Source organism: Argentina silus (genome assembly GCF_951799395.1).
Source record: "Argentina silus genome assembly, chromosome: 15".
NCBI lineage: Eukaryota > Metazoa > Chordata > Actinopteri > Argentiniformes > Argentinidae > Argentina > Argentina silus.
Window position 1 is genome coordinate 4,459,269 of NC_139669.1, and position 15,235 is coordinate 4,474,503.

General features: G+C 43.5%; 1 protein-coding gene across 1 annotated transcript in view; it reads left to right on the forward strand.

The window, feature by feature from the left end:
* diaph2 (diaphanous-related formin 2) overlaps positions 1 to 15,235 on the forward strand; it is a gene marked incomplete at both ends in the record, with an annotated part of 183,542 nt that overhangs the window by 127,821 nt on the left and 40,486 nt on the right. The window contains 2 exons of the mRNA XM_083686892.1: positions 6,450 to 6,551; positions 8,591 to 8,830. Of these exons, the coding sequence (XP_083543018.1) occupies positions 6,450 to 6,551; positions 8,591 to 8,830 (342 nt within the window). The remainder of the gene's footprint in view (positions 1 to 6,449; positions 6,552 to 8,590; positions 8,831 to 15,235) is intronic.

Below are 15,235 nucleotides of genomic sequence, written 5' to 3' on the forward strand. Positions count from 1 at the left end.
TAGGACACAATGGATGGTTCCTGTCTTCCTTAAACAGTGCCGTGTCCTTCATGTTGCTGCAGTCAACCTCCACCATGTTGTTTTACACCGCACACCCTCCCTGTCAGCTCATTGCCACGTTACCCTGGTCTTCTCCACGGCAACAGCCTTTGCAGCCGAGCCACGCGATTGGCTGCCACCCCGTAGGGGCTTTTGTCTTCACCCTTGCTTGTTATTATTGTTTATCTTGTTTGTCAATCACCTAGATCGCCATGGCTCATCCATATTCATGGGCCCCTCATTACCTGGCTGGCCTGTTGGCTGCAGGGCCTTGTGTAGCTGTTCCAGTGCCAGCCTTTGTTCCAGACCACTAACACCAGGTGACTGGAGCGGCCCGGCACATTGTGGAGCGTCATTTGCATGGTGGAAAGTGCACATGTGGGACAGGACGATAAGTATGGCTGTGCATCAGGCCTACTGGATTACCGCTTAAGCAGGAGAAGCTGGCCCCCCCCTTGAGTTTAATTGATGCTTTATTTTTCGCACGGCACACCGACCCCCTTCTGCATCACATGCTAATTCAACAATGAAATACATTATGCGGATCAAGGGTGAAAAAATACAATAAAAAATACAAAAAAACCGGGTGCTGTATGGAATAAACAAAGCCAAGATAGGGCTAGGGATCTGGGACTGGGCTGCCTCAACACTCCATGAGCTCCAGAAATGATGGCCAGGACCCAAGGTACTACATGTACTTTTCACTGATCATCACCGCACTGGTGATCTGTGACCAGGGGCCAGGCCCTGTACTTTGTTTCAAGGACTGAACACTGCTCAGGAACAGGATGCACGCACGCACGCACGCACGCACACACAAACACACAGTGCATAATGTCTCTCAAATGCTACATTTGGATTTGGTGGACTGAATGCGAGTTCACTGAGAGAAATTCATTCATTTGGCAGATCATAGCTATCCGTCTATATTCCAGTTATGTTTGCTACTGTATCTCTCTTCATTTGGCCTGACGTGATTAAGTGATAGTTATATGAAATGAAAGTATGGCATTGTTTTATTGTAGGCAGGAGAGACAGGTTAGACATGTCCAGTATTTCACCTCAATTCCATTTTAAGAGACTAGTCACTACTTGAGATGTCACTGACTGTAAGGTACACGTACTTCATGTAAAGGTCTCACCCTATGGTGTCATTTCGGGGTGACAGACTGTGCAGGCCTTCATCAGACATCGTTTATTAAAGGGCTGTCTGTCGGTCACCTTTATAATGACCAACTCCTCTTCCCCTTGGCTGTTCAGTGGGAGCCAGATCCACAGGCATGACTCAAGGCCTCACAGCTGAGTCAGGGGGAGAGGCTGTTTCATGCCAAGTGGCCAGAATCACACACACACACACACATATGGTACTGTAGCACAGAGACACACACAAACACACACACACACACACACACACACACACACACACACACACACACACATTGACAGTAACAGTAAAGTAGTAGCACACACTTATGTCTATGAGAGCCCTCCACTTTTCTTGTTAACTTCCCATAATCCCTCTTCACACATTCCATGGCAAATGTAACTGTTCAGGTGTGCACACTCCCATTTTTTCCCAATTTCTTTTGAAAGACAAATTTAATGTCACGCCAGGTCTGTCAGCTTCGCCAGTTCCATCCCCTACCGCCCCAAAACTAATCCTTTATTTTATTTTTTTCATTTCTCATTTAGTTTAATGCGATTTTGGAAATCTGTCACCCTTGATTTGTCGCCTGTCAGTCTGTTGTGGTACCGTAGCTATAGCGATGTATCCTGTGTCAGATTGTGAGGTGTTGGTTTAGTTTGACTGGAGATCCTGTTAGGATTATGCTGGAGTGCTCTAGTCTAGATTAGTCTGATGTAAACAGTTCAAGCGACATAGTTGTCAACCTCAGTAGCTACAGTGCACCCCAGTAAATCAAAATAACTATAAGCCCTTAGAATGCATTCTGAGGTGATATTAACTTCTTTGCTTTCTTTTTTTCCTTTTTTTTTTGGACAAAGGCCATTATAAATCATTTTGAAAACGACTTGAAAACCTTTGGAAGTTTCAAATTAAATTTGAAATCTCAGGACTGTACTTTTTCAACTGCCTGTTTCTTCTTGCTGTGAGCATTGATTAGGAAATTAAGTGTGAAGTGTTGCAGGCAAACATATACATTGATAATTGATGTGTGGTATCATTTAGTCTGGAAAGACAGATGCTATGACATGATGACATGTTTGTACACTCAGTTAATTCCCCTCTAAGGAGTATTTCCATAGATGCTGTCATGAAGATTATTCATGAGGATTTGACATGAAAAAACATCTGTTGAGTGACATTTGCAATAAACGTGTTACATCTATGCTCTACAGGTTTTAAAACAAAGAACCATAAGAAAACAAAATGGTAGTTTTAATTCAGGTTGCCTTTGGAAAGACTACACATGATTCGGTAGTCTTGTTTTGACCCATATCACTAATTTGCATAATGTGTAGACAATGTTAGGTTGTTTTTGCACACATCATCTTTGTCAGGGAATTTGTATGCCATGTGTTACTTGCCTAGTGCCAAACCATCACCCCCCGCCCAAAAAAAAAGCAAATAAGGGAAAAGGAAATAAGAAAAAAAAGTATTCAGTGTTTCACTATTCGTTTTCAAGAGAAATAAGACAAAGTTGAAAAAAGATTTTTTGATGGAACTGCCACGAATTCAGTTGAAGAAGCAGATTGAGACCTCTTCAGAAGGGTTCTTGTTTGAATGTTCTTTGGTATCGACTCAAACAGAGGCCTTTCAGCCGTTCACCGTGAGCTCGGCAGAAAGCCTGCTGAGGTGTCACTGCGGGATGACGACAGGCCAACGTTTCACTTCATCACAGAACACAGGGAGAGAACCGCATGCTCTGACGCCTCCCAAAATTGAGGAGAAATCAATTAAAAAGAGAAAATCGGATCTGTCAAACACATCTAAAAACAGACATGGCCACTCACTACCTTGAATGGAAAGAAAATTCCTCATTTTTTTCCGTGGGTTGGCCCCCCCATGGGGCTGGTAGAAAAGAGAACAGAGAGTTATAGCCTCCTGTATACATCTGGTGAGAGTCCCCCTGATTTCTCCTGCTGTTTGAATTCTTTGAGTTTAATAAAGAGTTTATTGCTTGGAGAACATTTTTATTGATTGCGCTGTCCCTTTGACTATAATTTGAGATGTGTTGATCTCCCTGACTTCCCTGTTGGGAATATGCCCTGCTGAAAAGAGAATCTGAGAAGTCAGCCACAGGAAAAGTAGATTTCCGCAGCAGAGGGAGGGGAAAAGAGTGCTTGTTGGTTCACATTCACTAGCACACCGTTGTGTTCACCCGACACCAGTCGCTCTTATTGACATGTTGTACTGTATTGTATGTCAGTGTTCAGCTCTATATTATCATTGACCACTTGATAGATGATTGACAGGGACATAGTTTCTCTCTGTCAGTCTATCATAAGGTATCGGATATATATCAACAATACTTGCCAAATCGTGTTGTGTATTGTATTGAGACAATTTGTTGTGATTAAATATATTCTTGTATTTGTTTTGTATATTGTGTCTGTCAGTAAGTCCATGTATGCCGGATGCTGCAGAGTGTTACTTGCTGTTTTCAAAATCAGATCAAAGGAACTGTTTTGAGTGTACTCCTAATGCCCCCCATTTAACTACATTAACTTGGCATGGGTCGTCATTGCCTGTGAGAAGTGGAATAGATTAAACCGAAACAGCCTGACAGCCACAGAGATCAAAGTGTGGAAGTAAAAGCCCTACAAATACTGTCATCCTCTGCAAATGTGTCTCTAACCGTAACATGGATCTTATTGCTCTTGCTCTCTCCACTACCCTGTCATATAGTTCCATGTCTCAGACTCAAACATATCAGTCAACTTCTTGACAAAGATAGAAGTAGCTGCCTTTCTTGTATATATGGTTTCATAGTTATGGAAAACAAGTCCCCAGACATGACTTCTGTCTGTGTTTACGTCAGTGGTGATATGCATAGCCTTTCACTCCATCCGGAAGCCTAAATAAATGTGTGGTGATTGTAGCAGCTCTCTCATAATCTCATCCAGACTCCTGAGTGTGTCTGGAGGCCTGCAGTGAAGAGTCTGGCCCAGCCTCATCTGCCCGGGCTCCCACTACGCCACACATACCGCGCTGCTTTTGTGTCAATTACGCTCTATGGGGCTTCTGATAATTAACTAGATGACAGACACATGAAATAACAATCACAAGGAGAATTCCATCTCAACTTTCTACCTCAACCCCTGCTTCAAGTCTGATATCTGCCTCCACTCCACAGTGGAGTTGTTAAAAAACGCTGTTAAAAAGTGCACGCAGACGAAGGCCACAACAAACCCTTAATTGCTTGTCTCTTCTCAGCAAGCGGCAGCAGAGGAAAAGAAGCCCCAATAATCGGATTCCCGGAGCATTAGCAATGATGATTGCTGGGGCTGAATGGTTTACTGCTGTGTTGCTGCGTTTCATTCTGAATCAATGATACATTATTGAGAAGAGCTTTGTTCTTCAGCCCAACTGCTAGAATAATGTTCCTGAAAGTCCAAGACGAGGGGGCGGGGGGGGGGGGGGGGGGGGGGGCATAATCCCTCGTAACGTGGTGGATATTTGATGCTCGACTGCGGCTCCTCCTACTGCCATGCCCACAAAGCTCTCCAAACCGTTATTTCATTTACAGTGGGAGACAATGTAGCAACCATTTGGGCTAATTCATTTTGTCCTCCACAAAGAATTGTTACCATAATCTTTTATATTGAATTTCGAGACCTTTTTTTTTTTTTTTGTATACTAGTGCAGACCTTTAAAGTTCTATTTTGTGGGTTATACTCTTACATGTTTCTAGTTGCATTGCTAGCATTGGGAGTCTTGTTGTCAAAGCACCTTACAGTATGTACACACTCAAGTACGTCAAAGGCATGCATATAGACCCATGTATTATGTCCGTTGAAGTTCTCCTGTCCATGATCAGTGAAGGCTTTGTGAGTAAGTGAGTAAAGGCTTTGTGAGTAAGGCATTTCCGGTATTGTAGACTTTAATTAGAAAAGCTTTCAATTGTAAATGAACACAGTCCTCTTCTAACCTCCATAGCCCACACTGGAGTTATTGTATCCTATCCTATAGCCATCAATAGAGATGTTGAATCCCCAGGGGAAGGGGTGAGATGCCATTGTTTGCAGGCAGTAGACTCTGGACTGTGTAGTCTGTGATTGCTGCTCGGTTCTGATCCAAGGCTGTGTGGTCAGCCAGACCCAAGCCCAAGCCCAGGCCAGTGTCTGTGTCTCTGTCCGTGTCCCAGTGTGGTCACGTGACCATGTGACCCAGTGCCAGTCTGCTCCTGCTGTCTAAATTAGAAGAGCTAATGAGGGACGGAGCATCCAGAAGATCAGGGAAAGGGCACCTCTCCTCCTCTTCTTCCTCCTCCGAGGAGAAAATGAATGAAAAAAAAAAAAAGGTCGCTGTGCTTCATTTCATTTACTCAGCTGACCTTTACATGCACAATTAGCATTTAAGGAAAATGAAGCTTTTCTCCCTACCCCCTTCCCCCTTCTCCTCATCTTCCTCACTTTTACGGGCTTCTATGGTAATTGCAAAGTCTGACAATCTTTGCTGAAAGTCAAAATGAAAAAAAAAAAAAACGGGTAGTGTAATCTGTTTTATGGATGGCAAATTGCCAACATTTCAAGTCAACTCTGAGGTAAACTCCCAAGCCACAATGGGCGTCCAGTTTAATGGCTTCCTTCTTGGTATGTTTGAACTGTGCTTGCCTGAGCTCAGAATTAAGTTGTTCCTGCTGAGGTAAATACATCCAGCAGAGAGCAGCTATTACATGACCTTTCTCCAACTTATCTTCTTGCCTGTCCACCTGAATGTTCGCTCTGTATGAATCGTATTCCCACCGAGACGTACTAATGCAAAGAAATATATACAGGAGCTGATATTAAATGTTTATCTGAAGCTTGTCAGATCCCGAAGGTGAAGCTAATCTGTTTTCTCTATGTATACACTGATACCTCGTAACCAGCATGCTTGACTTATGTTGATGTTAACTCTTGTAATAATGGTGTTAGGTGTTTAAAATGGTGTTAGGTGTATTAAAGTATAATTTATGTGTCTCTCTATTGGCTTAGAACGTATAGTATATACTGTAAATAGACATACAGGCAGGAATGTCAGCTGAAGTGTTAGACTCTATAAGATGTTTGTCTGTACAATATATCTTGGTGTGTGCTGTTTGGAGTCCTCCCCTGTATGTGAGCTGTGTGAGGTGCTCTCTCATCTCTCCTTCCCCTGGGTGCATTTGCGTGTCCCTGAGGAGGCAGGCGTGGGGCAGCCGCCGTACTGACGGGAGCTCTGCCTCTGTCTGTGTGTGTGTTTGCAGAACCTGATAAAGAACCTTCCGGAGCAGAAGGAGCTGAGCACGCTGGCTGAGCTGAAGAGCGAGTACGAGGAGCTCTGTGAGTCGGAGCAGTTCGGCATCGTGGTGAGTACAGTACGCTAGGACCCTCGGGGAGCGTGGGCTGTCCAACACACACACGTGTATACTGTGTACATGTGGGTGAAATACATGTGTGTATTGCTTTGGGCCCCCACCCACCACGGTCCTCTCTCTCTCTCTCTCTCTCTCTCTCTCTCTCTCTCTCTCTCATCCATTCCAGTCTACCAAACACACACCATACAACTACCCACTCCTCTCATTCAATGTTGTTTTCCTTTTCTCCCTTTTGACTCCCCCCCACCCTCCCCCTTCTCTGCACACTAGTTCAGTACATGTCTTTTTACTCCCCCCCACCCTCCCCTTTCTCTGCACACTAGTTCAGTACATGTCTTTTGACTCCCCCCCACCCTCCCCTTTCTCTGCACACTAGTTCAGTACATGTCTTTTGACTCCCCCCTCACCCTCCCCCTTCTCTGCACACTAGTTCAGTACACGTCCTGCTCTTCATCAGGGCTTTTCTGCAGAGGCTGTGGTAGGGAGAGGATCAGGAAATTATGAATAGAAGCATTGAGAAAGAAATTTGGAGGAACAGAGAAAGCCTTCAGGCCCTCCTCAGAATCGGGCCTATTCAATATATAAAGAGGTGCAATAATGTATAATTAAAAAAGCCAGGAATATAAAGGGCATTTTTTATGACAAGTCAAATCATGTAGCCTGGTAGTGACTGACAGACAATATTGTTCCATGATTGAATAATAGACTCAGGCTATGGAGCAGCCTATAATAGAGGAGGTGCACACCTCACAGTTGAATCAGAATAGCTCAATGCTATAATACACTCCCTGCCACTATATAAGATTCAGTACTGTTGCCTCAAGCTCTTGCTGAAGTCGATGTTATGGTTATATTTGAGCCTACAGTGATGTATATCACACTTACTACAAAGTCATGTTGAAGTAAGTCTATAAAGAACCTTCACTTTATTTTTTTATTTTTTTATTTTTTTTGTCTTACAATGACATGTTTACAACACAGTGATTTTCCCATTGCTCATTATCACAGTATTTTCCACAACACAACGCTCATTTAGGCTATCAAACTTAGAAGGCGGCAGACCTGCAACTCAATTCACACTCCTCCGTTTCAAAATCCATCCCATTCTGGGAAGAGGTCGGTGTTTCACTACATGTGTCTTTTTGAGGACGTAATGTAGCAAGGTGTGACAGTTCCCCCGTGTGATCACAGTAGAGCCATGGTAATACACCGCCTCACCGGTGGTGAGGTACCTCATCAACACCATGACACACCGCTCCTGGGGGAAATAAGTCACTTTCAGCTTCCTCCCGCTCGAGCTGTCACCAACTTGCCCTCTTTTATTGTGATTTCCTCTTATTATATACAGAGAAATCAAATCAAGGGAGGGTGGGGGAGGGGAGAGGAATGGGGGCACAATGACTTTGGGTTTGACAGACAACTTGCTCATGAACATGAATAAATTTGAGCTGTAATAAAACATCATGGTTGGGTCTGGAGGCTGCCTCCGAGCAGTCGGATTATGCGGCAATCTGTAGAATGTGTCTGAGGTTGCCGCTCCAGCACATATCTCACCGCTGCAACTCAACTTGTTGTATTTCCCTCTTTTCACCTCTCTTTTTCTTTTTTTCCTCCAATGGTAATGCTGTTGCACTCTTCACGCCCTACGGGCATGGAATAAGAAGTATTGATTCGGGCTATATTATTTACAGGGAAATCTGTTTCATCGGCCATGATTTCTCTTTTCAAATGAAAGGTGCAGCTGGGAGATGGAAGGAAAGTGTATGTTCTTGTTTTGGCTAGATATTGTTTGCCGGTCCTTGCCACATGATTGTGTTATCAGATATGGTGCATGTCATTGTTCATGTAGTGACATATCTTTTGAATGCAATACATTCTGTAATGTGGTGAATATGACCACAATTTGTGAGCCAGCAACTGGAGATAGAACAGAACAGAAAAGACTAGAATATTAAACGGTACACTTAAGACACTCCACAAAATGAAGCTGTGCATGACCCCAATGTGATCCTGGTGTGTTTTGTCCCCAGATGAGCTCAGTGAAGCTGCTGCGCTCACGTCTCAATGGCATCCTCTTCAAGCTGACTTTCGAGGAGCAGGTGAACAACATCCGGCCGGACATCATGAACGTAACGTTCGCCTGTGAGGAAGTGAAGAAGAGTGATGGCTTCAGCAAGCTGCTGGAGATGGTGCTGCTGATGGGCAACTACATGAACGCTGGGTCCAGGAACGCCCAGACCTTTGGCTTCAACATCAGTTTCCTCTGCAAGGTACAGGACCACTCCAGAATAGTCACACAAACCCACCATGGATGCCTCTCTCTCTCTCTCTCTCTCTCTCTCTCTCTCTCTCTCTCTCTCTCTTTCTCTATCTCTCTCTCCCTCCCTCATTCCTCCTCCATCTTTGTTACTTATTCCACTCTCTATTGGTTCTTTTTAGAAACTCTGTGATTTGCCCTTAAGCTGTGCATGCAGTAGATCAGACGCTTGCATGGCAGGGGGTAGGGTGCCAGCCACATTCATTATGGCAACTCGTTTTGTAATGAGAAAAACATTTAGAGAAACCAGTTGGTTTTGCCTTGAGCTATACGTGACCGTGGCAACTGTCTGTTGTTGCAAGATGTTGCCAGGCTGTTATCGTGAGGGAGATACAACTACTATGAGACAGGTGTGCTAGTGGCATGGTTTGGTTCTGGTGTGTCGATGTGCTTGTGGGTGTGTTTATGCAGAGAGAAGTAGACTGAACGGGCCTCCCACCTGTAGGTGGAAAGTAATTGAGAAGTTATGTTTAATTCATGTTTGTTTTTAATGAGCAGTGTTCTGTAGCATAGAAATGAATGTGAGAGACGCAGGGACTTGGTTTGTATTTACTGCACACAAGCATTTTAATCACATGACCTAACTCAGCCTAATAAATTCCATATGTTATGGATTTATTAAATACATGATGCATGGTACATTGTATTAAACATTAATTTAATTTAAATGGTCCATGACCAACCATAGTGACAACATATGTTTTCCACATGATATTTGTCATCTCAAATCAATTTAGGTTAAGGACATATGTCTGTATATTTATCTCATTAGTTATTGTGAAGTTAAGAAATAGACAGTTCAAGGACAGTTGTATTGCTATTCATTGTGGCAACCTCACATGTGACCTTAGTTTCTTGCTAGAAGAATTGTAGGAATGTGATACGTCCCCCCCCTCAGGGACAACACACGTGCACACAGAGCTCTGGGGACAGGGTCAGCCATACGGGGGTTAAGTGCATTAACGGCAGTGGTAGGCACCTTAGATATGATGCCAGTAACCTTCCAGTTACCAGCTCACATCCGGCTCCCTCCTGGAGTGGGGATCAAACCAGCAACCTTCCGATTGCTGGCCGGCCTCTCTAACCTCTAGGCTACCTGCCGCCCCGCTACCATACTGAAGGTGATATGAGGCCCTTATGAAAAGCATACACCTCATTGTGACGATTGACAACGATGACCAGCTAGGAACCACTGTATTGTGAGTGATGTCCCAAACACGCTCTCTGTCATAGGTCTTGTTATGACGTACATAATGTGTTAGCAGACAACCATTGAGCACAGTGATGTTCCGCTCAAATGATACTTTGATCAGGGAGGAGACCACAATATCCAAAATAGAAATCCTAACCTTTTTATGACAATACATAACCAATTGATTATTTGCACCATGTACAAAGGCACAATGCAATCCGTGTTAATGTCAGTGTTGAGAACCCAGCCTGGCATTGGTATTCCTGCAGCCGGGTAGACTCAGAGTGAAGTGACTGTGTGGAGACCGGCCAGCCTCAGGGGGCTGATTGGGCCATTATTGATGGACAGGAAAGAAAATGTCCGTATTCTCACTCAGGTCAATCAACTAAATGGGCCCCTGAGTGGTGGGCCTCAGCTACCTAATGGGCTCATCAGGGAGGGGTGATGGTGTGTGTGTGTGTGTGTGTGTGTGTGTGGGGCGGGGGGGGTTTGGGAACCTCTCCACCCCACCCCCTTCCTCTCGTTCTGTTTCTACCCAGGATGGACAGTCCCCCAGGTGCCATGTTCATGTTGTTGCAGTAGCATGGATATTGGCTCCAGTTTTACAGGGACAGTGGTAAATGTTGGTTATGTGTCACCTGAGTTGAGGGTGAAGAAAAGGTTAACACCAAACATGATTGTGCACTGACTGAGTACACTTTTACTTGAGATGTAATTTTCTCTCACATAATGACGGATTGGCTTGTTGAATGGGAGCAGAGTCTGTATTATTCTTGGGTTAGCTGTTGAACATCACAGTAATTCATTTGAGGAGAGCATATTTTGAAGATAGAACATGTATTGGAAAGGAGGTAGTCTGACAATGGATGAGAGACTGTTTTGTTTTCTTATTCAAACTGTTGATGAAACAGAAAGTTAGAAACATCTGTCAGGTAAATTACTCATAACTGTTGAACGTTGAATTCATTGTATTTTATCACTGACTTATGAGGCTTAAACTCTTCTGGCATGTGTTCTGTTCAACATAAGTGAAACAGAAAAGCATACCGGTCTGAGAAGTTATTTGAATGCTTGACCTTGTAACTGTTGGGTCATCCACCTCAATCATAGAGCGGCTTGGTGTCCTTGAGAAAAGGAACATTATGCAAATGACTGCTTTAAGAAAAAAACATCTGGAATTCTCCAAAGGTAATGTCATGAAAAATGACAATGGCCACCAGTATTATCCTTAAAATTACCCAGTAGTATCTTAACCACCCCTCAGGATTGACAGTAGTTGTTAGACAGAATGGGGCCTGACATTAATGTTCTCTGTGTAGCTAGTATTCATAGAAGTTATGTCAGTGAAGAGGAACTTCATGTTTCTTTGATCTGGGAGGAATCCAAGCACACTTTTATCTGAACCTGGAGTGACGTTTTTTTTGTTTTTTTTTGTTTTCATCTATGAAAATTCTGACGCTCCCTGCCTCGGTCATCATCTGCTTGGGACACAAAGGGCATCCAGGCTCTTTTCAGCTTCAGTTAACTTTAATCTTACCGAAGGAAAGGAGGAAAAAGAAAAAGAAAACTTTAGCCTCTCTGCTTTGGATTCTTGACTCCTTGTCATAGGCTTCTCAAGAAAGTAAGTTCTGTGGAAGAGATTTGACATCTTTCAGGAAAGGTAGACTCAGAGGAATGCACACAAAGATTATAGCAACTTCAAATAAAATGAAAACAACCGCACGGGGAAACAGCCTACCACTCAGACGGAACAGCTTTCAAAGCCATAAGCAAGAAAAGGCTTTAAATTAGATATTAACTTCATTAAAACTGGATTCTTCTCTCACCCCTTTGGGGACCCAGCGTATACATCATTCATCCTAATACGTGCCATAGAGTGTGTCTGGAGTGGAGGGGTGTGTGACTAGGCTCTCTGAACAGTCACTGTTACACCACACTGGTTTAATTATGAGCAGATTCTTCTGTTCTTGATCATGCACAAGGTTCATTAAGGCCACTAAATTAAATGGCATGTTCATTTGCAAATTTAGTTTTCATTTTAAGACATTTGTGGTTCACAAAGTCAGCTTATCCTTAGTCTTGTTTTCACTGCAGTGAGAGCCTCTTGAGATCCAACTATTGTAGTAGTATTTCCTTCTGTGATGTTTCAGACATTTTCATCTCTGAATTGTTCAGTAGCGGAGGAGCATTCACTTGAGTTTCCCCTTTTCCTCTTTCAACCAAATCATGCAAGGTTTATTTGGGGAAACCTAGAGATTATTATGATTATTATAATAATGATGTCACACTCAATTCCTTTACTTTGTTATTCACTGCCAGAAGACTGCTTATAGAAATGTATTATTTTAGCCTCTAATATTCAGCAATACTTTGGAGAGATATTACTCATTGCTTATAATCGTGATGAAACAAATCATCAGATGTTGTGTTCTTGGACAACACATTGTCTGCCATCCTCTCTCCCCTTCTCCACCTCTATAACCTGACTATTGCTGGCAGTGTTGCCCGGGGCTCAATGATTTCCACTTGTCACTCTCCCAAAGAAAACTGGTTTTAGGCAGGGACCGAGGTCTGAGGGTGACGACGTCGTCTGTGGCTGCAGTCCAGGCGCACTGGCACTGGCTCTCAAGACTCTCTCACGTGCCAAAGACCACTCAGCCCACTGCCATGATTCCCCGAGCTCGCCCGCTCGAGTGTAACCCCACTTCCCTCTGCTCCTGAACCAGCAAAATGCAAATTATAGCCTGGGAAATATATGTACAGAATCATTGTCGGAGAGGCCATAGAACTCCTTTGGCGGAAGTTAAATTGAGCAATCAGGGCTGACAATCCTTCTGTTGGTGTGAGGGTTCTGTATTCCCTTTGCCACTTTTTTTGTCTTTTTATTAGTTAATTGTTGCTTTATTTATTATTTCCCAGACAGCTCAGTGGAAGCCTATTATCATGCAGCCTATAACTTGGCTCTCCACTTAGAATGCTAAGCATGCTAGAATCAGTACATAAGAGTATACTAACCAGTCAGGGATTTGATGTAATGCTACCTCAAGGCAATTTCTGATATCACAAATTAAATGAAATCCCTCCCTCATGGTATTTGTACTGGGTAGCATAATGAAGCAGCAGATTTGGCCAGATTGTTTTGTGAAATTCACATAAATAGATTGTCAAGAATCAAAAATAATGAAATGAATTGCCAACCAGTATCTCCTTTTTGTGATTGCAGAACTAATGTCTCTATGTAATGTGACTGGTTTTCTGTAACAGTATACTAAAACATTGTTTGCCTGGCTATGGGCAGCTGAGACTGAAAACAACCATGGCTCCCTTAGCTGTACATGTTGCCAGCAAGCAGTAAGACATGTCATGGTCATCCAACCAATATATTTGGACATGAACATGTTTAACATATCAATATCACCGAAGTGTTTATCTCAATGCCTCATTAAAAATGAACTGTTCAATGTAAGTGTTCCTCTGGTAAGACCTTTAGCAGTGTGATTGCTGAAGAGGTGCCTTCACACTGAGAAGAGAAGGAACAAGATGTGAGGAAGACAAAAGTAGGCCTGGGGGGTGAGAAACACGTGCCTCAACTGGAAAATATGTGGAACATCACAACATGCAGCTAATGAGATCATGGACTTGATAATATGACTGCTCATAGTACTGACTTAGCTGTTGAGCAGTATGCCTCAGTAATTTGATCCAGACCTAGTACGTGATCATGGCGTGGGTGGAACCACGAGGGTTTCTGGTGTGCTGAGCTGAGGCTAGTGGTCTTGTCCCTTAACTTGATCTGAGGTTAAAGCAGTTTTGACAGACTATGACCCAGACTAGATATGCCAATAGTAAATGATTGTCATATGAAATAAAATCCAAATTCCATCTAAAGTAGATTGCAGTAGGCTGTATAACAAACACGGATTGATGATGTCTGTGGAGTTGTATACCGTTGAGACATGATACAGAAACCACACGTTAATTTCTCGGTCTTTCGCCGAAGGATGTGTGGGTGAGTGAATGAGTCAGTTAGTGAATGTAGATGATGTGCCCTGACCTCGGCGCAGGCCTTTTATGTCCACGTTCACCTCACAGTGCTACTCAGCTCGCAGTCCTGTCATATAAACGTAATGACTGCCTAATCACCAGAAACCGCAGGGTTTCACAACTTAAAGACAGCGACCTCACTGTACTCAATAAACGTCTGTGGCGTGCTCTCTCTCATCTCTCTCATCCCCTGCCTGGCCCGGGTTAGAGATCCTCGACACCTCTTTAAATCACTTAACGCAAATCATGACAAATAGCCAAGATGGGGGGCTATAAACAGGACAGCCACACTGGCGAACACCATTATCTATGCAATTGTTTATTTGGGTATAGGCTACACTACTGTGCTCACAATACCACTGTTGTGTTGGAAGATTACCAATAGATACATGCTGTGCGTTGTGTCACCTGTAACCTGAATATGTGTCTTCACCGTGTGTCTGAATATGTGTCTTCAATTTAAGTTGAGGCAGTTGTTTGATTATGTTGCTTGAGTTCAGCGTGATAATATAAACCTTGAACATGCTGTGGTGTAAGAAATGCATTGCTCCCTGATTCCTTGATAAGCAAGCAGTGTTTTTTTAATGACGTATTGTTGATCTGAGGCAGCAGATGAAAAACAGTGTTGCACAGAAGTGCTTTTGCATGTGGTAATGACAGTTTGGGGTATAACAATAAACAAATTAAAATTTGAAATGCATGAAATTAAATTGTGATTACCCAATGTGAGCAGATGATTGATCCTCATCTAATGAAAGAGTGTGTGTGTGTGTGTGTGTGTGTGTGTGTGTGTGTGTGTGTGTGTGTGTGTGTGTGTGTGTGTGTGTGCGCGCTCGTGCACATATGTGTTTGCACGTCAGTGTGTGTGTGTGAGTGCGCTCGTGCACATATGTGTTTGCACGTCAGTGTGTGTGTGTGTGTGGGTGTGGGTGTGTGTGTGTGTGTGTGTGGGTGTGTGTGTGTGTGTGTGTGTGTGTGTGTGTGTGTGTGTGTGTGTGGGTGTGTGTGTGTGTGTGTGTGTGTGGGTGTGTGTGTGTGTGTGTGTGTGTGTGTATTATGCAGACACGGCTGACTGTGGGGTGTGTATGGCGGGGATATTGTTGGTATGGGTGCACAGGGGTG